This window comes from Monodelphis domestica, chromosome 3 (genome assembly GCF_027887165.1).
Source record: "Monodelphis domestica isolate mMonDom1 chromosome 3, mMonDom1.pri, whole genome shotgun sequence".
In the NCBI taxonomy this organism is placed as follows: Eukaryota; Metazoa; Chordata; class Mammalia; order Didelphimorphia; family Didelphidae; genus Monodelphis; species Monodelphis domestica.
Window position 1 is genome coordinate 377,122,326 of NC_077229.1, and position 25,306 is coordinate 377,147,631.

Below are 25,306 nucleotides of genomic sequence, written 5' to 3' on the forward strand. Positions count from 1 at the left end.
TCTCTGAGTCCAGGGCTCTAGATCTCCAAACCTATGAACTCTGAAATGACTAATGGCCATTGAATGTAATTAGACTAAAGCATCTCTCCCTTTTAAACCAGAACCAATGGTTACTTTATTCACTAAAGTGTATTTTAAAGAGATCTATAACAAAAGTCCCCAACTGCAAAGCAGATGAGTGAGGCTAGTCTTTCATATAAGGTCAGTAAAGTTGGAACACTCTATAGACTTTCTAATGCACTTTATAAAGACTTCTGTGTGACATCAGCTTACACCCAAATATGCTCAATTAGAGCATCCCTTATCTAGGAAACACCTTAATCTACTTAGATGATTCAAGAAGGCACAAGCAATTAGTCAACAGCATTAGCTAATCACTGGGAATAACTCCTATCAAACAAATATGAATTATGCCTATTTAAAAGAAGCAGTTAAACTATGGGTTTATAGTAGGAACTATGGGTTCATAGTAGGAAAACAAGGTTTCCATGATGCCCCAGGAGGTGGACATGGTCTTCTTGTTTGAGAAGTGGTAGGGAATACTACCAAAGGTTTACTGTGCGTTTTTCTCCTCTGAATGCAGATTTACTTTAGTCTAGTATCAAAGGTATTTCAGGAACTGAATTAGCACTTTGACAGCAAGCTATTTTTAGCCTACCCAGAATTGCCCCCACTCCTTTCTTTTTAAAAACAAACAAACAAACAAACTCTTACCTACCCTCTTAGAATCAGTACTGTGTATTGGTTTCAAGGCAGAAGAACAGTAGGGTTAGACAATGGGTGTTAAGTGACTTGGCCAGAGTCACACAGCTAGGAAGTGTCTGAGGTGACATTTGAACCCAGGATATTTGAACTCCCATCTATGGGCCTGGCTCTCAATCCACTGAACCACCTAGCTACCACTGCCCCACTCCTTTCTAAAAGAAACAGAAACCCTCTACCAATCTGACAGCTTTGGGCATCAAGAGTTTTGCCCAATTGCTTTCGTAGATTTTATGAAATATTAGCTATTTCGGACCTTAATATAGTTATGGTTTTCCTCACATACAATTTCTATCACTGTCTTTTGGTGCTAACGTTTTCCCATTTTTGTTTATGTTGACATTTGAGAGTATTCAATACTATTTAGAATTTATATGTACAACTATGTTTTCTAAACTGAAGACTGGTAAAAATGGTTTAGCTTTTGCAAAGTCCTAAGAAAAGTATAATTTTCCTTCTTGAAATTAAAAATTTCTTTCAAAATGTGGGTCATGTGATGATTTGAGGGGAAAATTTGTGTAAAACCACTTTGTAAAGAGTAAAGCTTTAAATACATGTCATTTATTACTACAAAGCACCTAAAAATCATTTAATTTCAAAATAGAGAATATTTGAATTACATTTTTCCTAATGGAAATATTTTTAGGGAAAAAAAGTAAATTTATTATGTGTGTAACAATAAATTAAAGTAATTGTCCCTAAAATCCAGTGAACTCTGAAGGTAAAAAAAAATTTTTTTTTAATTTATGACCTGCCTTTATGACCTGGAAAGCAAAGTGTTTTACACATAGTATGAACATAATAAATGTGTTTCTGAATGAAAATTGTTAAAATGAAGGAAAAGAACTTTTTAGATAAAGCTGCACAATTTGAATTATCATTTTAAAAAGTTATTTGTTTTTATGATATGGGCATAGCTATTAGACTTATCACCCAGTAATACATATCGTCCACCATCAATCTAAATAAATTTCAAAACTTCCAAAGTAAACTATGGGTAAAGAATAAGTCTGTGTATATTTTCTTTAATTGTATCAGGTATAACCACACTTCCTTTCCCAAACTAAATTATACCCTCTGAAGTAAGCATAATCATTTAATACTCATCAGAGGCAGAAACAATTACTAGGAAAAGTTAAGAATTAACTATGGCTTGAAGGACTGTCTAAATTCAGGCTTTTGTCTGTGTTTGTGATTTATACATGACATGCTTAAGCAATATTTCATCTTAATTATAAATACAATAGAAATAATTAACTATTATCCTAAAAAAGAAAAAGAAAAACTTGGTCTCCACTTCTATGTTCCCACAGTTGGTTTAGAGTATCATTTATCATAGAAATATTGCATAATTTTTTTTTGCCTTCATATTCTGGGCTTCCAGGAAATTGTGGAAAGCATTTTTCTTTTGTCCTGTCACTTACTAACTATATGGCCCTAGGCTATTAGCTCCTCTCAGTTTAATTTTCATCAAGTGAAAAACAAAGGGTTATATTTTCATGACCTCTCAATTCACTTCCAGTTCTAAATTTATGATCCTGTGATATTATAATTGAATGTCAATTAATATTTTTCTCATCATCTTAAAATAGGAATTCATTTATACATCAAATACTTGAGTAGCCGGTTTCCAATACTATCACTCTTGAACAAGAAATTAAGATATTTCTCCAACAACTATATGCATGGTAATTTCAGGCTCTCTGAGGTAACTTTTCCCACCATGCCAAAAAAAAAAATTCCTTTCAAAGTTTCTCTAGGCCATGACTTGATGCTACAGTTTTTCTGTAGTAAATAAGAAATTTGTTGACAGGTTTTGCCAACAAGTAACTATCCATACAAATTCAATCTATTGTTTAGATTTTCACTTGTTCTTCAGTTTATAGATCAGTTAAAGTCCAAATGCTAGTTAATAGCTTTAAAAGGAAACATTTATGAAGATAAAATAGAAATTATCCTCAAATTGTGCTTTTATCTTATGGATTTTGCCTAGGTTACAAAGCATTTGTGGTCATTAATAAATGAAATGATTGCTGAGATTCGCAAGAAAACCAGTCATTCAAAACTTACAGATGGAATTTCTAGTAATCAAGATATTTAGTATTAGCAAAACAAACTAACATTTGACCTTAAGAATTAAGTATAAAGAAAAGGACAAGGTATTACTTTGTTAATTTTTCTTTTCTGCTAAGGTGAATATTTGATAGAACAAGCTAACTTCCTGTTATGTTAAATAGTCCTGTTAAATAGTCTGATTCTTAAATTAAGTTAGGAACTATTTATCTTCTTTAAGGCATGTTAGCACCTAATTTATTTCATCTTTCTTTTTCAGCTCTCTTCTTGAATTTAAGAATCATTTCATTATTTTTTATATTTGTATCCCCAGGGCCTACCTAGCACAATGTATACACATACATGATACTTAAAAGTTGCTTGTTGCCTGATTCCAGTATTTTTAATCATCTTTGAATGTTAACACCCCTAAATATTTATTTCTGACATAAGTTATTAAAAAGATCTATGGGGATAATAAATAGGCAACCAAAAATGTGCTAAGGTGTTAAAGAGTTTTAGCAATGCAAAAACCTGGTTAAGAACTGTTTCCTCATTTACATAAACATTTAATATTCTTAACCTCTGAGATGAATTTTTGAAAATAGAAAGACCTAAACTATTTTCTAATTGTCTTAGTAATTATAAAATACAAAGATGCATGTACATATAAAATTATCATCAAAGTTTAGTGATAGGCAAAATTTTAAATCAAACAAAATTAAATTATGAACTGATAGAAAAATAATTTATTAAGCAATTTCAAAGATTCTATAAAAGATATAAAGGTAATCCTTTATTTCCACTCTCAGAAAGGGGATCCCCTAGAAAGAAATAATACACATCTGCATAGAACATAATACACATCTGCATAGAACAAACATATTTTTTATAACAAAAGTAGTGAAAGAAAATTGAATATGAATATAAGATAAAGAAAAAAAGAGATGCAATCCTAAAAGAATAAGACAGTCATACCTTTCAAGAGATCTTATTTCTCTAGTATGTTACTGTCAAGACATTGTGGAGAAAGCAAATGAGCTGACTATGCAGGGATTAATATCCAAAACATGGTCAGAATAGAAAAAAAGAAAACATTACCAGGTGCAGAAAGGCACTTAAGCACCCCCAGGCAATCTATGTCAGTGATCTGTCTTTCCAGCTCTACCCAGTTTTCCACCTTTAGATCCAGAATTATGAAGTCTATGAGTTACAAAGAAGGGCCTCCTATATTCTTGATTTGGATTGGCAGACCAACTCAGACTTCTTTTATTCCTGACTAAATTTTTTTGTTCAAGTTTCTTCTCCCTAGATTCTAGTCGCTGCAATTCTGAACACAACCTGGTAATCAGATATTAACTCTAATTAAAGTCACCAAGTGACCAAAAAAAAGGAAGGAACCAAGATTTCATTTACCCTAGTATCTAGAAACCTATATTTAAATGCAATTTTAGCAGAATTTCTCCAATTTTTTTATTACATACATTTTAAAATTCATTAGACTGAATTTAGCCTGTGATTTTGATTATAGTAATCAGAAGATATAAACTTTGAGTATGTGAAAAGATGCAACAGATTTTTGGAAATAGTAAACAAAACATAACAAAACACTCCCACCAATGACCTAAGAACAAAGGTAGGCGCCCATCATTGAGGAATGGCTGAACACAATATTTTAATGGCATATTACTAAACAGTCATGTGAAGAATTCAGAAAACATGGGAAGACTTGTGTGAACTAATGATGACTGAAGAAAGCAGACCGGAAAGCAGTCATTATACATGACTACTACAATAATATGAAAGAAAACTTAAAAAGCAGCAGCACTAAGATTAAATGCAAAAAGACTAATCTTAGTGCAAGAGAACAGGTGGTAAACACATTTACATTCTTACAGAAATGGGGAGGTGGTGGTGATGTGGGGGACAGCTATGTCTGCAAAATGTTGCATATGCTGTCACACATGTGACCCACCTGTGACTATGTGTTTTTAAGTTTTGCTAAATTTTTTTCCTTTGGAATAAGGAAAGGTATTATGTAGCCCAGAGTGAAATCACTGTGGTGTGAAAAGGAGGTAGAAATAAAAGCTTTAAACTATATCAGACACAACAAATTCAGCAAGAGATTCAAATCTAGGACAGACTGACTTTGCATGAAACCCAATTTCAAGCCCTGATTCCATCATGATTATGTGTGACCTCAATAAGGTCACTTAACCTCTCTCAGTTTTAGTTTCCTCCTCTAGAAAATGAGAATAATGTTACTTCTACGATCTACTCTTAAAGAAATGTAAGAAATTCAAATAGGATTTTTATAAGGTAGTTTGTAAGTTATAAAGCCTTATATAAATGTGAACTATAATTATTATGCAAAGAATTTAAATTGCCAGTTCCAATTTGAAAATTTTGAAGGGATTAAAACATGGTTCCTGATTATCAGTTACTTTGACTTTTTAGAGGAACAATTTACATAGTAGTCATATAGTACTCACCAATTACAATAACCAAATATATAATTTTTAAAAAGTTAACATAAATCAACCTGACCAAGATTACTTTTTATGCAAATTAAACCAGTATTATTATAATCATTGCCTTCATCTATCACTTCCAAAACATAACATCAAGGCACAAAATGTAGAAAGTCAAGACTCCAACTAATTCCACTGAGGTAATAAAGAGATTGTATTTGACAGGTGAAAGTAACAGAAGCTGATCTAGCCTTCCTAACTAGCCTAAGAATGACAGATAAGAGAAAGTGGAAAGGTTAGATCATGGAACAAACAAATCATACATATGGATAATTCTCAAGAGAAGGGTTCTGTTAGGTACACAGCACAAGGAATGAAGTACAAAGGCCTTTTTCCTGATGTAAACCTTGGAGTTTTTTGTGTGAATACAAACTGATTAAGTTACTACTGAAACTGCACTATGTTATCTGGTTAGGGGGACATGAGTTTCAAATGAAAAAGCTTACAAGTAAAGTTGGCCTAAGGGAATTCTAAGCAAAGAAGTAGACCTGTCTGTCATTCACCCCCTTTTGGGGAGGAGTAGAGTAAAAAGAACTTTTTTTTTTTTTTAAAGATAAGGGTGCAGGGCCTCTGCAGAATGATCACAGGTTACTCAAACCACTGCCGCAGGCATCTGAGTCAATCTTCAAATGAATGAACAAGGGGCTGGCAGAGTGAGTGGAGCAAGGATATATTTATACTGATGTTACATTTGCCAGAGCCATTTAACAAGCAGGTATTGAATTAGTATAGTACCTCAACAGATAAAAGAGAATGTCTATCGGAGGGAGAGGCCATGAACATAAAGACTTGACACACTGCCAATCCATTTCTTTCCTCTAACTTGATTCACTTTTTCCATGGGAATGTTTAGCCAGATTTGCCATTTAGTCATATAATAATATAAACTACTCTTCTGAAAATGGTATTTCTAATTCACTCAGATGATTATACAATACCAGATCTCAATTGTTCTTGTTAACAGTGCCAGGTATTTGCCATATGACTTGCCAAGATTAGGGATGCAGTCTCATCTAAGTCTCATCTTGTTTTGCTTCTAGTAATAGCCAATTAGGAAAGTAAAGATCAAAAGGCATAACCTATTATATTAGCACCTCACTCCAATGAACCATCAAGGCTTGAACAATAAATGAAAAAAAAATTCAACCAGATTTGATCCAATAATCTAAAGATGTTGAAGGCAACTATGTCATTGGGTTCTCTTTGCTACCATCTGAAATAAGTTTTTAAGCCAAGACTAGGTCTAACTGTATGAAATCCATCCCTAAAGAACATGAATATGTATTGCAGTCATCTCAAATTTATTCACTATAGCTTAATTATTCTGTACAAAACTTCGATTTTGGCCAATGCAATGCTATAATAAGGATAAGAGAGCTTCAGTGGTGAAAAGAATCTCTGCAATATCATGCTGGTTACGAGTTTACATTTTTCTAATCTAAATAAGTTCAGAAATTTAGTTTGGGGATCACTTCACCAGCATTTAATAAGAAAGGTAAGTAGACCACAAGACATATGTATAATGAACAACAACAACAAAAAACATTAAAAAGGCTATACAATGTGTGAAATTCTCATTTTTTCTTATGCTTTTGTATTTTCCCTAAATACCTTGATTCTAAAAAATACTAGTACAGCTAGAACTATATGGAATCTAGAAGTAATGTAATTATGTGACTCTTAAACTAATATACTCTGGGTATTTCAATACCCTTTTAAGAAAACCTGCAGTAAATATACCACCATTTCTAATTAAAACTCAAAGTCAACATTTAAGTACTATCTCTGGAAAACCATATTCACTTCTATATTACATACTTCTAGTACTAAGCACAGTGCCTGGCACATAGTAGGCTTCTTATAGATGTTTCCTAATTGATTTATGATAAATATATTCAACATGTATTAGTGAAGTGACTCTGGGCAAATAATAAACTCTCACTTCTAAGTGCCCCTGATAACTTTCAACAACTGTGAATTACAGAGCAGATGGCAATCTTCAAGGATAGAAGTTCCCTCAATGAAAGTTCCCTATAATAATAAAAATCACAAGGCGCAATACTGATGTATGTAAATACATACAGGCTCACAAGTATGTAATATACAATGTATATTCAAAATATTACTGAAAAGAAACATCCTTTATATATATTATTATTAACAACTATCCTTCTAGGAATGGGACTAGTAATCTTCAAGGGTATAAATAAAATGAAGGGAAGAATAATACCAATTCTCCCCATATTCCCGTTCCCCCTCTCTGCCCTTTTTTGGTTAACTCTATTTTTTTTCTGCATGAAAACTTATTTTCAATGTTAATTGAATCTGTTGTATAAAATTTGTACCACACCCTTTCAAAGATGGGAGGAAAAATCCTACCACATAATTTAAAGATGTTAGAATTGACCAACATACAGTATCTATCACTGAAATTTGAAATGTAAAAAAAAGAACCAAACCACAACATTATGTCCCATTTCATCACTTTCAAAAGCTCTTGCCAAAGTAAGCTTTTCTTCTCACTACTTTCCCATACTGACACACCTAAATACTACAAAGTACTAATGTTGAAAACTGGTCTGATCTGTCCAAATATTGCTTCATATTAATATATAAAGTTTAAATCAACATGGGTGTAAACACTATGAACATTTAGCACAATCAATCTGCACATTGTAACAAGAGAAACGCTTCAATCATTGAAAACTGGTTATCAACCTACTGAGCCAATAGGATGCTCTATTTTTAGAAATGAATGAAAGTTAGGCTCAAGTGTCTGTCTAGCCTATTCTGAGTTGGCAATTATCACTCACTCATATCCGATACAAATGAAGGATTGAACCAGACTGTTTGGAATTGGCATAAGTGATAGACCCTTGCACTTTAATTTTAAAGAGATCTTAATTTAAATTATGGAACTGAAAAGAGTGATAAACCAGAGTAAAGAATATTTTTGGCTTTTTAAAGCATCTCCTGGATGATTCATAGCTACATAACAGGGATCAGGTACTTCAATTTCTAAAAAAAGAGAATTTCCAAGTGTTAGCTGAGTCAGGCAAAAACTCTAAACCTTACTGACCCAGGAAGGAAAGCAAGAGAGAATTTGGTGGTTCTCCAACTCAGGAAAGTGGTTTTTAGAGTCAAATAGCTAGTTTAGAATGTCATACAACTAAAGATTGCAATTTATTTCCCAGAATAGAACCATAAATCTACTGACCATTTAGACAGTACTCAGCAAACCTAATTGGGTCAACACCTTAAATGTTTGTTTAACATGTCATTCAGACATCCTGGTCCCAATCTGTTTTAAAAAATTATGGAAATATTTATAAGGGTACTGCGAAGGATCCATCTTTTCCAAAAGTTAATCATAGGGTAAAGTACTTTAGAAAATAAAATTTAAATTTAAAAAACCAAAGCATCTCTTTCTGATCAGAGGAAAAACAAAGCCAGGCAACAAGTCCTGTTAAATTAGTTAAGAAGCCTTTATTAAGGGTCTACTATGTGCTTGACACTGTGCAAAACGAAACCAAAGAATGCATTTCTACACTCCTCCCTCAGATAAAGCCAAACTTCTTACTTTTATTATATCATTCATAAATATACTTGCTTCCACTTAAGAATTATCCACCTAGAGACTTCCGGTCAAGATGGCGGCTTAGAGAAAGCTAAAGTTCAAATCTCCGGAAACCCTTCCCGACCGATCTCAAATTATATGCTCCTAGGGCACCAAAATTCAAAATGATCAACAGCATAGACCCTGGGAATCCTCCTCCTGGAATTGGACCTGGATCAAAAGGTACGGCCCTCCTCAAAAGCCAGAACCCGAGAACACTCGGACCGAAGGGGTAGGAGCTCAGAGTCCAAGGCTCCAGGAAGCCGTGGCCCCTCCCCCCTCAGAGAGCAGGGTCATCTGAAACAACAGTAACCCTCAGGGCCTTCTATCCAAGTCTCAGTGAAAGTCACTGTCCTTGGAGCTCCGGGAAGCCACGGCCCCTCCCCTCTCAGAGAGCAGGGTCTTCTGAAACAACAGCAACCCTCAGGGCCGGCAAGACAGCCTCACAGGCCAGATCCTTCTATCCAAGTCTCAGTGAAAATCACTGCCCTCGGAGCTCCTGGAAGCCGCGGCCCCTCCCCCCTCAGAGAGCAGGGTCATCTGAAACAACAGTAACCCTCAGGGCAAGCAAGACATCCTCAGGGCCAGCTATTCTGAAGGCAACTTCCGGAAAGCAACCCGACCCAGTCGAGGGGGCACCCAAACAGCAGGGAAACAGAGAGAGCCGGGGGTGAATGTAACCCCCTGGCCGGATCCTTCCTTTCCAGTTCCAGTGAAAGTCACTGCCTTAAGGCATACTCAGTTCAACTCAGGGAAAGCTCATAGAATGGACAATCTGCCCAGGACTAAAGCCTCTGAACACCAGACAGAGGTAAGAAAAGCTAATCCTCCCCATTCAGAGATGGCAAACTCCACAGAAGCACAGAAGCCCCAAAATCACAAGAAAAATAAGAAGAAAGGGGCAACTTTGGACACATTCTATGGAGCCAAAATACAAAATACAGAGGAGATAGAAGATGATACACAAGAAAATGCTCCGAAACCTTCCAAAGGAAATGGAAACTCTCCACAAACCCATGAAGAATTTGAATCAGAAATGACCAAAAAGATGGAAGCCTTCTGGGAGGAAAAGTGGGAAATAATGCAAAAGAAATTCACGCGTCTACAAAACCAGTGTGACCAAACTGAAAAGGAAAACCAGGCTTTAAAGGCCAGGATCAGGCAACTGGAAGACAACGATCGTGTAAAAGAGCAAGAATTAATAAAGCAAAGCCAAAATACCAAGAAATTAGAAGAGAACATAAAATATCTCACCAACAAGGTGACAGATCTGGAAAATAGAGGGAGAAGAGACAATTTAAGAATAATTGGACTTCCAGAAAAGCCAGAAATAAACACCAAACTCGACATCGTGATACAAGATATAATCAAAGAAAATTGCCCAGAGATTCTAGAACAAGGGGGTAATACAGCCACTGACAGAGCTCACAGAACACCTTCTACACTAAACCCCCAAAAGACAACTCCCAGGAATGTAATTGCCAAATTCCAAAGCTCTCACACAAAAGAAAAAATCCTACAGGAAGCCAGAAAAAGACAATTTAGATATAAAGGAATGCCAATCAGGGTCACACAAGACCTTGCAAGTTCTACTCTGAATGATCATAAGGCATGGAACATGATCTTCAGAAAGGCAAGAGAGCTGGGTCTTCAACCAAGAATCAGCTACCCAGCAAAACTGACTATATACTTCCAAGGGAAAGTATGGGCATTCAACAAAATAGAAGATTTCCAACTTTTTGCAAAGAAAAGACCAGAGCTCTGTGGAAAGTTTGATACCGAAAAACAAAGAGCAAGGAATACCTGAAAAGGTAAATATTAAGGAAAGGGGAAAGGAGAAAAATGTTATCTTCCTCTTTTATTCAAACTCTCTTCTATAAGGACTACATTTCTATCAATCTATGTATACTAACATGTGGGGAAAAATGTAATGTATAAATAGGGGGTAAAGAAAGACCAAATAGAATAATCTTTCTCACACAAAGATTCACATGGGAAGGGGAGGGGAAGAAAACTCCTATAAGAAGGAGAGGAAGAGAGGGTTTTTTACTTAAACCTTAATCTCAGGGAAATCAACTTTGAGAGGGAAAAACATCCAGATCCATTGGGATCTTGAATTCTATCTTACCCAACAAGGGTAGGAAGAAGGGGAAACCAAGGGGGGGAGGGGGAGAAGGAGAACAAAAAGGGAGGGAAAGAGAGGGGGGAGGGGGAGGGAAGAAAAAGGGAGGGACTAAAAAGGGAAACATCAAGGGAGGGGACAAGGGGGACTGATTCAAAGTAAATCACTGGACTAAAAGGTAGAGCCAAAGAAGAAAAGGTTAGAATTAGGGAAGGATATCAAAATGCCAGGGAGTCCACAAATGACAATCATAACTTTGAACATGAATGGGATGAACTCACCCATAAAATGTAGACGAATAGAAGAATGGATTAGAATCCAAAACCCTACCATATGTTGTCTTCAAGAAACACACATGAGGCAGGTTGACACCCACAAGGTCAGAATTAAAGGATGGAGTAAGACCTTCTGGGCCTCAACTGACAGAAAGAAGGCAGGAGTGGTAATCATAATATCTGATAAAGCCAAAGCAAAAATAGACCTGATCAAAAGGGACAGGGAAGGTAATTTTATTTTGTTAAAAGGGACTTAAGACAATGAGGAAATATCATTAATCAACATGTATGCACCAAATAATATAGCATCCAAATTTCTAATGGAGAAACTAGGAAAATTGAAGGAAGAAATAGACAGCAAAACCATATTAGTGGGAGACTTAAACCAACCATTATCAAATTTAGATAAATCAAATAAAAAAATAAATAAGAAAGAGGTAAAATAAGTGAATGAAATCTTAGAAAAATTAGAATTAATAGACATATGGAGAAAAATAAATAGGGATAAAAAGGAATCCACCTTCTTCTCAGTACCACATGGCACATTCACAAAAATTGACCATACATAGAAACATAGCACACAAATGCAGAAAAGCAGAAATAATGAATGCAGCCTTCTCAGATCACAAGGCAATAAAAATAATGATTAGTAATGGTACATGGAAAACCAAATCAAAAACTAATTGGAAACTAAACAATATGATACTCCAAAATCATTTAGTTAGAGAAGAAATCACAGAAACAATTAATAATTTCATCGAGGAAAATGACAATGGCGAGACATCCTTTCAAACCTTTTGGGATGCAGCCAAAGCAGTAATCAGAGGTAAATTCATATCCCTGAATGCTTATATTAACAAACAAGGGAGAGCAGAGATCAATCAATTGGAAATGCAAATGAAAAAACTTGAAAGCGATCAAATTAAAAACCCCCAGCAGAAAACCAAACTAGAAATCCTAAAAATTAAGGGAGAAATTAATAAAATTGAAAGTGATAGAACTATTGATTTAATAAATAAGACAAGAAGCTGGTGCTTTGAAAAAACAAACAAAATAGACAAAGTACTGGTCAATCTAATTTAAAAAAGGAAGGAAGAAAAACAAATTAACAGCATCAAAAATGAAAAGGGGGACAGCACCTCCGATGAAGAGGAAATTAAGGCAATCATTAAAAATTACTTTGCCCAATTATATGGCAATAAATACACCAATTTAGGTGACATGGATGAATATATACAAAACTACAAACTGCCTAGACTAACAGAAGAAGAAATAGAATTCTTAAATAATCCCATATCAGAAAATGAAATCCAACAAGCCATCAAAGAACTTCCTAAGAAAAAATCCCCAGGGCCTGATGGATTCACCAGTGAATTCTATCAAACATTCAGAGAACAGTTAATCCCAATACTATACAAACTATTTGACATAATAAGCAAAGAGGGAGTTCTACCAAACTCCTTTTACGACACAAACATGGTACTGATTCCAAAACCAGGCAGGTCAAAAACAGAGAAAGAAAACTATAGACCAATCTCCCTAATGAATATAGATGCAAAAATTTTAAATAGGATACTAGCAAAAAGACTCCAGCAAGTGATCAGAAGGATCATCCACCATGATCAAGTAGGATTTATACCAGGGATGCAGGGCTGGTTCAATATTAGGAAAACCATCCACATAATTGACCACATCAACAAGCAAACCAATAAGAACCACATGATTATCTCAATAGATGCAGAAAAAGCATTTGATAAAATACAACACCCATTCCTATTAAAAACACTAGAAAGCATAGGAATAGAAGGGTCGTTCCTAAAAATAACAAAGAGTATATATCTAAAACCATCAGCTAATCTCATCTGCAATGGGGATAAACTAGACACATTCCAAATAAGATCGGGAGTGAAACAAGGATGCCCATTATCACCTCTACTATTTGACATTGTACTAGAAACACTAGCAGTAGCAATTAAAGAAGAAAAAGAAATTGAAGGCATCAAAATAGTCAAGGAGGAGACCAAGTTATCACTCTTTGCAGATGACATGATGGTCTACTTAAAGAATCCTAGAGATTCAACCAAAAAGCTAACTGAAATAATCAACAACTTTAGCAAAGTTGCAGGATACAAAATAAACCCACATAAATCATCAGCTTTTCTATATATCTCCAACACAGCTCAGCAGCAAAAACTAGAAAGAGAAATCCCATTCAAAATCACCTTAGACAAAATAAAATACCTAGGAATCTACCTCCCGAGACAAACACAGGAACTATATGAACACAACTACAAAACACTCTCCACACAACTAAAACTAGACTTGAGCAATTGGAAAAACATTAACTGCTCATGGATAGGACAAGCCAATATAATAAAAATGACCATCCTACCCAAACTTATTTATCTATTTAGTGCCAAACCCATTGAACCACCAAAATACTTCTTCACTGATTTAGAAAAAACCATAACAAAGTTCATTTGGAAGAACAAAAGATCAAGGATATCCAGGGAAATAATGAAAAAAAAACACATATGATGGGGGCCTTGCAGTCCCTGACCTTAAACTATATTACAAAGCAGCAGTCATCAAAACAATTTGGTACTGGCTAAGAAACAGAAAGGAAGATCAGTGGAATAGACTGGGGGAAAGCGACCTCAGCAAGACAGTATACGATAAACCCAAAGATCCCAGCTTTTGGGACAAAAGTCCAGTATTCGATAAAAACTACTGGGAAAATTGGAAGACAGTGTGGGAGAGACTAGGAATAGATCAACACCTCACACCCTAAACCAAGATAAATTCAAAATGGGTGAGTGACTTAAACATAAAGAAGGAAACCATAAGTAAATTGGGTAAACACAGAATAGTATATATGTCAGACCTTTGGGAGGGGAAAGGCTTTAAAACCAAGCAAGACATAGAAAGAATCACAAAATGTAAAATAAATAATTTCGACTACATCAAATTAAAAAGCTTTTGCACAAACAAAACCAATGTAACTAAAATCATAAGGGAAACAACAAACTGGGAAAAAATCTTCATAGAAACCTCTGACAAAGGTTTAATTACTCAAATTTATAAAGAGCTAAATCAATTGTACAAAAAATCAAGCCATTCTCCAATTGATAAATGGGCAAGGGACATGGATAGGCAGTTCTCAGATAAAGAAATCAAAACTATTAATAAGCACATGAAGAAGTGTTCTAAATCTCTTATAATCAGAGAGATGCAAATAAAAACACCTCACACCTAGCAGATTGGCTAACATAACAGCAAAGGAAAGTAATGAATGCTGGAGGGGATGTGGCAAAGTAGGGACATTAATTCATTGCTGGTGGAGTTGTGAACTGATCCAACCATTCTGGAGGGCAATTTGGAACTATGCCCAAAGGGCGACAAAAGAATATCTACCCTTTGATCCAGCCATAGCACTGCTGGGTCTGTACCCCAAAGAGATAATGGACAAAAAGACTTGTACAAAAATATTCATAGCTGCGCTCTTTGTGGTGGCCCAAAACTGGAAAACGAGGGGATGCCCATCAATTGGGGAATGGCTGAGCAAATTGTGGTATATGTTGGTGATGGAATACTATTGTGCTAAAAGGAATAATAAAGTGGAGGAATTCAATGGAGACTGGAACAACCTCCAGGAAGTGATGCAGAGCGAGAGAAGCAGAACCAGGAGAACATTGTACACAGAGACTAATACACTGTGGTATAATCGAAAGTAATGCACTTCTCCTTTAGTGGCGGTGTAATGTCCCTGAACAATTTGCAGGGATCTAGGAGAAAAAAAAAACACCATTCATAAGCAGAGGATAAACTGTGGGAGTAGAAACACCGAGGAAAAGCAACTGCCTGAATACAGCGGTTGAGGGGACATGACAGAGGAGAGACTCTAAATGAACACTCTAATGCAAATATCAACATAGCAATGGGTTCAAATCAAGAAAACATGTAATGCCCAGTGGATAGAAAATGATCTATGTCTTTAATGAATAATGCTTGGAAATGATCAAATAAAATATTAAAAAAAAAAAGAATTATCCACCTACCTGGCAAAATCATTGCCGTAATATATGTTTACATTTCACATTGAGGAATCACTTTCCTATTTTTTTTTTACACACTGGCTTCTTCCCCCAAAGCAAGAAATATGATGTCAAATATAAGTATGTCACCGTATGTCACTCTACTGAATCAAAACATTTGTATGATTTTGATACATCAAGTAAGATTGCTAGGTGTCAAATAATGCTCACCCATAATTATTGGGACATTGTCTATAAAGCATTAAACAACATTAATCTTGTAAAAGTTACTGCTTTTGTCAATAAACTACTTATCAGATAATTACCAATTAGGTAAGAGGTAAGAGTACATTTTATATGGGAACAGTTTTATAAGAGAAAATCTAGACAAAAAAGGAAGGCATAAAATTACTGAAATGTATTTGATTCAATTTACTCCTGTGACCATTACATAGAATGTTACAACTGCAAAGGAGCCTTTAACAAAAAATTACTTCTAAAAGCGACTTTAGAGATGAACTAGTTTGACCTCCTCATTTTATATCTGAAGAAGTCAAGACTTATAAAGAAATGAGTTCCCTGAAATCGAACAGACCTTAAATCCTGAAGTTGGAAGGCAGAAACAGATCATCTGATTTTGAGGTTAAGTTCAGTCCTTTTAAAACTATCTTTCACTAGATAATTAGGTATGGGATTAATTTTAAATAACTCTCTTGAATGAGGCACAACCCTCATTCAGGCTTTTGAAAAATGCTGCATTGTCACTCTAAACCAGTTTTGACAGTCCTTTACAACTTGTCTTCCTACTTGCCCTAAACTCACATGCCTATCACCTTTCCTACCAATTTTCTCTCTTTTCTGGCCATCTCAACAACCCTCAATCTTTATTCTGGGCAAGCCTGCCTCTACCCAAAAGCTGGGTGGAAGAAGCCAATATTCAAAATTCTTTCCAGCCTCTCAGCCCAAGGGGAGCCCATATATTAAAGCATGAGGCAGGTTTGTATGTTTCTGGGGAATGGGGGGAAAGGGAGGATGAGGAAAGGAGAGAAAAAAGGAAGCAGTCCAAGAGTGTCTAGATGTCTAGTCTAAACTAAGACATATTTCAGAGCCAAACCATATCTTTGAAAATAAGCAATCAGTGATTGCTGCTATGTCTGAAAGGTCCATGCTGACTGAACTTTTTGCTCTCAACTATTTTTCTAATGTTAGCTGACATTTTGTATTAACTGCCATGGCTCAGTTGAAAACTATATTGGTTGAGTAGAATTTTGTTTTCAAAGTGTTTTCATTTCTTTCTTTTTTAAGAGAGTAAAAATTTTATCCATCCTCTTCTATAATAGACCCCAGAACCTCTGAAGTCTAAGAGCACAGGAAATATTTAAAACAGAAGGAGAGGTTGAAGAGATAGTTTTAGATTTTTTTTAAGCCCTAACCTGGGGCCAGATTTTGAACATTAGCTTTGGGAAAGGCAAATTTAACAAAGTCCTGGTGTTACATACTTGATTAAAAAAGAAGCAAACCTCATATTCTACACCTGGCTTAAGGAGACTACTCTAATAATTCCCATTGCTTGTCTAGTCACTAATGCTTGTACCTAAATATTAACTTCTATGACAATAAAAAAATGAAAACTGAAATCCTTAATGTTTAATTCTCCGTGGTATTATAAAGACCTGAAAATTTTCTCTAATCTTTTGCAGCAAACTATTTTTGCAAGTCTTAATCACACTGAAAATTAGACATTGATAAACATTTATAATACAGATAATACCACTAACAAGTTGTACCTCTCTGCCAAAATCTTATACACTAAGCAACAAATGTAAGGCAAACAGGATTAAAATGGACACATGACTTTTATTGGTAGCTCATTAAACAATGAAATATGCTAAGATTTGGTTGTATTACATGGTTTTTGAAAAGTTTCTCTCTACTCCAAAAAATTACTCTTTGGAGTTTCATTTCATTATCATTTATAGCTGAGGGAAAATCCATAGAATTTTTTCTTCATAAACATGCAAAAAGAGAAAATATATTTCTCAAGATATAGAAAACAAGAATTTTGTAATAGACTATGCATATTTAATATTAAGTACTTATTAATATGTTGAATGAATAGGTTGTAGTATAAAGGATATGTTTCAGTAGAGTAAATTAACTTTAAACTAATAGGTTATAATGAAGTACTTTGTTCCATTCAATAACATCCTACGTTAGAATTTCTTTGCAATAGAAGTATAGAAATAAAAAGATGGCTGACTGAAATAGTACTCCATGGCCTTTAGTACTCGTGAATATATGAAATATACATAAAACATTGTTTTCTCCTTAAATTTCTCTAACCTATTTTGAAACTTTTTTTCTTCTGAGAGGAAGAGACTCACTACTAGAAGCAAAACTTACCACAGGCTTCTGATGACAGATATAAACCATGTTCTGTATGGAAAGAAAATGGTAAATATTTTAAGTTGGAACTTCTTCAACAATCAAAAAAATTTAACAGACTAGTTAAGATGTGATATTTTCTTTGAAAGTACAGGTGATTTAATTATCTAGGGGAATAGGACTCCTCCATAGCAATATAGTCCTAAATTATGATAAATAGCTAATAGGAAACAAGTGGGAAATTTTTCCAGTAAACCAAGCCATGCAATTTTCTTGATGTGATAAAAATCATATGTTCAAAGTCTCAACAACACTGTCAAGTGAAGTTAATACAATGCACTGGATTAGAAGACAATGAAGGCTCCCTTGTATTCATCCAGAATTCATAATCTGATTATTATAAAGAGGTCATCAATCAGTAGCATCCCACCCTAGTCCTCCAGTTTAGCTTTAGGAAAACGATTATTTTAATATGGGTGTGTTGGCATTATGTGTAACTATTTCCTGAGTTAACATACTCTAAATGCTCACAAGTCCACTCACAAAACATTATAATTTTTAAAATGAATATTATGGCTACTTAACAACAAAAAAAGCATGCTAAAAATCCTGGACGAGTAAATTTTGTCAGATTGTCACAGCAACGCAATATTTTCATTACAGAACAAAAATCAGACAACCTTAACAAATTTAATTATGTTTAACAGATATTTGTTAGGCACCAACTATATATATATGTGTGTATATGTATATATACACACATATATATATACATATAGAAAACCTAGTACTCTTATTTCATGGGATAGTTCCTTTGTATCATTCTTTCCAACAAGGTTTTTCCAGGGCCTTAATATGCTTCTCTACACAGAAATATTTATTTCATAAATATTTCTTGAGAGATGAAAAAAAAGGTGGGTGAGGAAGAAGAAAAGTTTTAAACTAATCTTCTCTGCTAAATGCATGTGCATTACACAATTTTTACAGTTTCTACCAAAAGTCCATTACAAGGTTTATTTGAAGTCTGGCATTCTCAGATTTTCTTTTTGATAAATTAAAATAATTCAATGAAATAAATTCAAAGTAAAATTGTCACCTCTTATTTACATATATAATTTGCTATGACCTGCAAAACAGCATAATTACATCCAATATGTTATATCCAGGAGTGCCAAAAAAGAGCTGCAGTTGTATCACACTTTTAAAAATCTGTCTGTCCCACAATAGAGAATGCAGTGCTAGGAGCTTGGAAAACACACAATATTGAAGTTTTAGTACTTAAAAATATATTTAGCATGGGTTTCAAAGCACAAAGGGTTGAAAAACATGCTAATAAATATACCAATAAAAAGACTTATATATTTAAAGTAGTATATTTCTTTCCTTCCTTCCTTTCTTTTTCCTAATCAAAGGATTATATAATCACTAACCCTTAAATCCTTATAATAGCTAATTATAAGTTAGCAAACTCATTGGGAAACGTGATTATAAACATAAAGAAATCATGGTCCTGAGAGGCTATATTTAAAAATTACTCAGAATTATTTCATTTATCTTATGCCTAAATTCTACCCCGTGCTGCTTCTTAATAATCTAGTCATTTCCACCGGGTCATTTTTTTCTTCTTTTTTTCTGCATTAATATGTTCAAACAAAATATTCTTCTTAATCACCTTGTTTTTTATAGCTTACATTACACCATTAGCAACTTGGGCTTTTATATGAGTAGGGCAGTGTTATTATACAGATCAAAGACCAACATTATAATTGAAAAAATGTTATCCTGGTGATTTGAGGCTTGTGGGTTAATTTTCCATATTCAAGGCATAAATACCTAATTTGGGATGCATAATTTTGAACATATTCTCACTTTTCACTATCATAAAGAAAACTAAATCTATAAAAATCCAAAAGAAAAGATCCTTTTGCTTTAAGAGGAAAAAAGGCATTGGCCCAAAAGGGAAAAAAAAATTAATAAACTGTTCCTTGGGCATAAATTAGTAATTCTTGGGGAAAGGGGGTGATTGTTAACTCTTCTTAACATAAGGTACTATTTAATAAATTATGGATTTAGTTCACTAAAATTAGTGGAACTCTCTTAAAACTCAGGTTTCCAGGGTCATGATACTGTACTTTAACAGAAGCCCCATTCCTATCAGCTAAAGGAAATGAACAATGGGCTGACACAGAAATACAAACCATTCTGTATCCTTACTGATAGTTACAACTAAGTCAAAGCAGAAAAACTATTTATCTCCCAAACCACCAGATTCATAGGGAATCAACTTTAATACTATAGACACTTGAGAAAACACCTATATTCACTGTGATTCAAGGCTAATAATAATGGTAAGATTGCCAACCTTCCAAGCTCTTGCCCTCATCCAAGTTTCAGTGTTGTCAGATTTCCCTGCTGTAAAGAAACTGAGTACCTTAGCACAGGTGCTGGAGGTAAAGTGGGAAGGGGAAAATGGGATTACCCCACCTCCAAGTAATATGTTTCACTAGGGCCTTGGCTTTCCATCATTTTGAATATCCAGAGCCCTACTGTCTAGGACTTCTCACCATAGTTGATGGAAGATCTGAGTTAATCAACAAGAATTTATCAAGAATTTAATAGAATATTTCCATACCACAATAATCGTATTACCATTTAATATTTTATTTCTGTGTAATATTATCCAGTCCCATAGAAACAATGACTATGATGAATACAGAGAAGTATAAAAATACATGAATAGATGTAAAACAAAGTAAGTAAATTCAAGAAAACAATATACACAGCAATATAATCTACAACCATCACAAACCAATGAAAAATGGATGTTGCAAAATTATAAAGAACAAGCTTGGTTTCAAAGAAGACATGAGAAAACATTTCAACTCTTTTGCAAAGGCAGGGGTAGTAACTACAGTAGAACACTGTACAAAATTGTTGTTGAATTTTTTTCAATGTGTTGATCAGTTTTGCTGATTTAATTTTTTCTCTTCTACCTGTTATCTATTTTGTTGGAAAAAATTTTTCACATAAGAATAATGTGTAGAAGGGTGGAAAGACACAGGAGGAAATTTAAGTAGCATAAAAACAAAAATTTATTTAAAAAACATTTATTCAATAATTCCTATGTTCTAGACACTATACTAGATACACCAGACAGAGACTTAGGAGGACACCCAAAGTTAGTGAGTATATCATGGATGAAGATTCACCAAATAAGACTGAGGTGGTAGGAAAATCAGCAGAGTGAGATGTCAAGAAAATGCAGATAGGAGAGAATATCCAGGAGGAGAGACTGATCAGCAATGTCAAATGCTATTAGTGAGTTAAGAATGAAGGCTGAGGAACAGTCATTTATTTGGCAATGAAGAGATCATTAGTAACTTCAAAGAGAGACATTTCAGTTGAATTATGTGACTGAAAGGCAGGTTGCTGAGAGTTTGGGATGTCAGTAAGAGGAGAGAAAAGCATTTAATTTCTTTATACTCTCTCATTTAGTGATTTGTATTTGTTCTGACATGCTTGATCTATGAAAGATCCAGTCATTATACAGAACTTTAGTTCCATAGAACTAACTTACTATGGGATATTTCAAAATGGATGGTCTATAGGCATCTCTAACTCAGTGTATCCAAAACAGAACTCATTATCTTTTTCCCTTTCCTCATGAATTTTCCTATTGTTAAAGGACAGTAATCTTTACCAATATCCTTATGCTCATCCAAGTTCAAAACCTTGGAATTATTCTTGACTTCTTATTCTCACAAACTCCATACACTTACCAAATCATGTTATTTCTATCTTCATGGTAGCTTCTAACCATTAGGTTCTTCCCAGTCCAATTCATCCTCCACACAGTCACCAGTTATTTTTCTAAAGAGCAGATCTGGCCATGTTACCCTCTGACTCAGTAAATGCCAATGCTCCCTATTACTTTAACAATGTAAGTCCCTTGGATATAAGGACTATTTTTGCTTTTATCTTGCATTCTCAGTGCTCAGTAGAGTGCCTGGCACATACTAATTGCTTAATAAATGTTTCTCAGTTAAAGATTACTTATATTTCTACTTCCTTACCCAGCCAAACCAGACTATAGGAATACAGTGAGCATTTTCAATAAATCTTGTTAGAATGCACTGAATTGAAATGATGCGCAGAAAGTAAAATACTCTACCCAAACCCTAACCCTCTGAGACGGGATTCTCAAACACAAATATAGGATTTGTATCCCCTCTCTTCAAATTGAGGGTGCTTTTCCATCAGCTTTCCCCATGTATAAACATTGATTTTACATCTAATCTCAGTTGTCTAGTTAGGGAATATTGTTAAGGAGAAAAGAATTGTGTATGCACTCATTTCTAGGTCCTCTCTAGCACTGACAGAAAACAAGGGGTAAATTAATAAGTAACTTCAGAGGCCACCTCTATAAGACTTTTAGGTACATACCCAAGATATTGTTAGTCCTGTTTCAAAACTGAATCAGAAGCATTATGAGTTCCATGGCACAGTACTATAGTACTCTAGGATCACAAAGTTAATAAAAGTTTGAGAAGCATTCAGTAGACACTCATAGGACCTAGGTAGAACATGACTCACCAGAAGCCAATCAATTAAGTTATAATCATTTTCAAATGTGACTTCTCAAGAACAAGCAAGAAATAAATAATAAAAAAACAAGAAATAAAATAACTTAGGAAAGCTCTAAAAATGCTTTAATATCAGAGAAGCAGCATATGTAACATTATTACATCTTCCTATTAATTATTAGTCATGAAAGGACTAGTCTGAGAATCAAAAAGCTCTGAATTTTAACTCTGTCTCTGGCATATTCTGTGTGACTATGGGCAAAGTCACCTAGTGCTCCCAGACAATTCTCTGCACATAAGTTGCATGTCTGTCATAGTGGGAAAAGTTTCCACACTTGAGAGTACTCCACATGAATGAACTCACAAGCCTGGATTCTTTTTTTTTTTAAGTTGATGTTTGTATATTAGTACCTAAAAAATTATCAAAAAATATTTATGGCATCATTTAATTTTGTTTTTCAAAATTATACTGAGGCTACTCTTTTGAAGGAGACAGAAACAATGTTTCTTTACAATAACTATTTGGGAGTTAGAAGAAATAGCATGTCAGCACTGGAAAACCCAACGTTTATTTAATATACGCTATGACAGACAGTTTCTCCTTTCAGAAAGCTTGGCTACTGCCCTCAAGTTCCTGCAACAGTCAACTCACAGATGACATAAGTACAGCCCAAGGCTTAAGCATTTCTGTCAAGCACTCAAAAGAACTGACATTACAGATGGAGTCCAAAGCGCAGACTGTTTATTCTATAAGAAATCATAAGCAATAGAAGCAAAAGGAGACCATTTGGTAAAATAACTGTTCACTCACTAAGAGTGATGGAAAGGGGCAAAGGTTATAGTAAAGCCCAAGAGGTCTTAGAAATGTTTTAAAGATAAGGTTCTGTCCTTGGCCCTGTCTTTTCAACATTTTCATCACCAAACAGGGCAAAGGTATGCTTATCAAATTTGCATTTAACACAAAGATTAGAGAGATAACTAACATTTAGGCTCAAAAGAAATTTAATGGGTTAGAACCATGGACTCAAAGCAAAAAGTAAACTTTTAAAGGAATAAGTATCAATGACACGAGTAAAACCCAGTGGAATTGCTCATTGGCTATGGGGAGGGGTTGGGAGGAGGGGAAAGAAAGAACATGAATCATGTAACCATGGAAAAATATTCTAAATTAATTAATTAAATAAAAATTTTCAAATAAAAAAAGTTCTACATTTAGTTTTAAAATATATTATATAAGTTCAGGAAGTGGCACACATGAATGGACAGCATATAAAAAAGATATCAGAATTTCATGTGACCAAAAGTTTTACCTGAGCCAAAAGTGAGACCAGGCTGCTAGAACAGCTAATTAAATCTTAAATCATATTGATAGAAATATAGTACCCAGATCAAAGGAGAAAAATGGTACCACTATACTCTTGACTAGTCAAAGGATTCCTAGATTCCTGAATTCATTTCCAGGTGCCACATTTTCATATCCCCATTAAAATCAAACAAACAAACAAACAAAAAATCCCCTGTGAATCCAGAGGAATGTAACAGAAAGCAGTAAGGAGAGACGAAAGCTTTCAAGTACCTTTGGTCAAGGGGACTAGGAACCAGAAAGTTGCTGCAGCTATTTCTCAAATATAGAAATTATTCCACCATCAGTTTTTTCTGTATATAACTTTTCTTCAAACATCCTCTACACTGTCCCATACCAGTGAATAGACCTTTTAAGGTTTAAATTTATTTCATGGAAACTAAAGTCCAAGATGTCAAACCTTTAAACTCTAGAATTGCCATAAACTCTAAGGTTCTTAAGGATATGTAAAGAGAGAGGAAACCACACCGTTTCTTGAAAATAAAGCCACAAGTGGATAACTTCCCCCAAAGGCTATAATCATGAAAATATGCACACACCCCATGACCCACAGACCATAATAAACTTTTTGAAAAGTCAGACAATATCAGTGTGCCAAAGGATGACAAGAAAAACAGTTTCACAGTGAATGAAGTATCAACTAAAATTTTCTTGTACAATATTGTATTAAAGATAGAAATACAATTTTTAGTCTGATAATTTCTCCCATTTTAATCAGATTCTTAAGGATTAAAAATGTTCAAGAAACTATCACATTTCTGATTGATTAAGTTCAACATTAGAAATGTGAAGGCTTCATAGTGCAGTAGTCTACAAAATAGTAGCCCCCAACCCCCTCTAGAGGGTCTAGGACACAATCATTCAATAAAAGTGTAGGAAGATGGATCATATTATATTTTACCTTCAAAAGACTATAGGAAATGGGGGCAGCTGGACAGATCAGTGGATTGCGAATCAGACCTAGTGACAGTAGGTCCTAGTGTTTAAATTTGGCCTGAGACATTTCCTAGCTAGGCAAGTCACTTAACCTCCATTGCCTAGCCCTTACCACTCTTCTGCCTTGGAACCAATACACAGTATTGATTCTAGGCTAGAAGGTAAGGGTTTTTTTAAAAAATTATTATTTAGGGGAGGTTTTTGCCCAACACAGAAGTTCCCTCCCTTTTATCATAGTCTTCCATACTTTCCTCCCATCTATACACATACATTTTCAATCTTCTTTAGCCATTGGTCTACCAGGGTTTCCCCCACACTGGCTTTTTCAAGTATTCCACAGTAGGTTCTTGGAACCCCACTTGACTCTACTTATCCAATAAATTGGCCATATATACATTCACCACTCCTACGTGAAGCTCTTATCACCGCTTGCCTAGATTACTGCAATCACTTCACAATTGGGTTACCTTCTTCAAGTTGCTCCCCAGCCCAATCCATTCTCAACATACTTGCCAAAGTGATTTTCCAGAAGGGCAGTTTGGATCATATTATGCCCTCATTCAATAATTTCAAAGGGTTCCCCTTGGAACACTGATCCCCCTAAATAGACTCTCTATAACCCTATATGTTCCTTTTGCCCACATTAA

General features: G+C 34.7%; 1 protein-coding gene across 9 annotated transcripts in view; it reads right to left on the reverse strand.

Moving 5' to 3' along the window:
* The window catches only part of TRIO (trio Rho guanine nucleotide exchange factor), a 539,234-nt gene that overhangs the window by 458,139 nt on the left and 55,789 nt on the right, over positions 1 to 25,306 (reverse strand). For 5 of the 9 annotated variants that reach the window (XM_056824286.1, XM_056824284.1, XM_056824287.1 and 2 more), the window contains exon 2: positions 17,796 to 17,828. The exons of the other annotated variants lie outside the window; for them this stretch is intronic. In XM_056824286.1, coding sequence (XP_056680264.1) covers positions 17,796 to 17,828 — 33 coding nt within the window. The remainder of the gene's footprint in view (positions 1 to 17,795; positions 17,829 to 25,306) is intronic. 9 annotated transcript variants of the gene reach the window in all.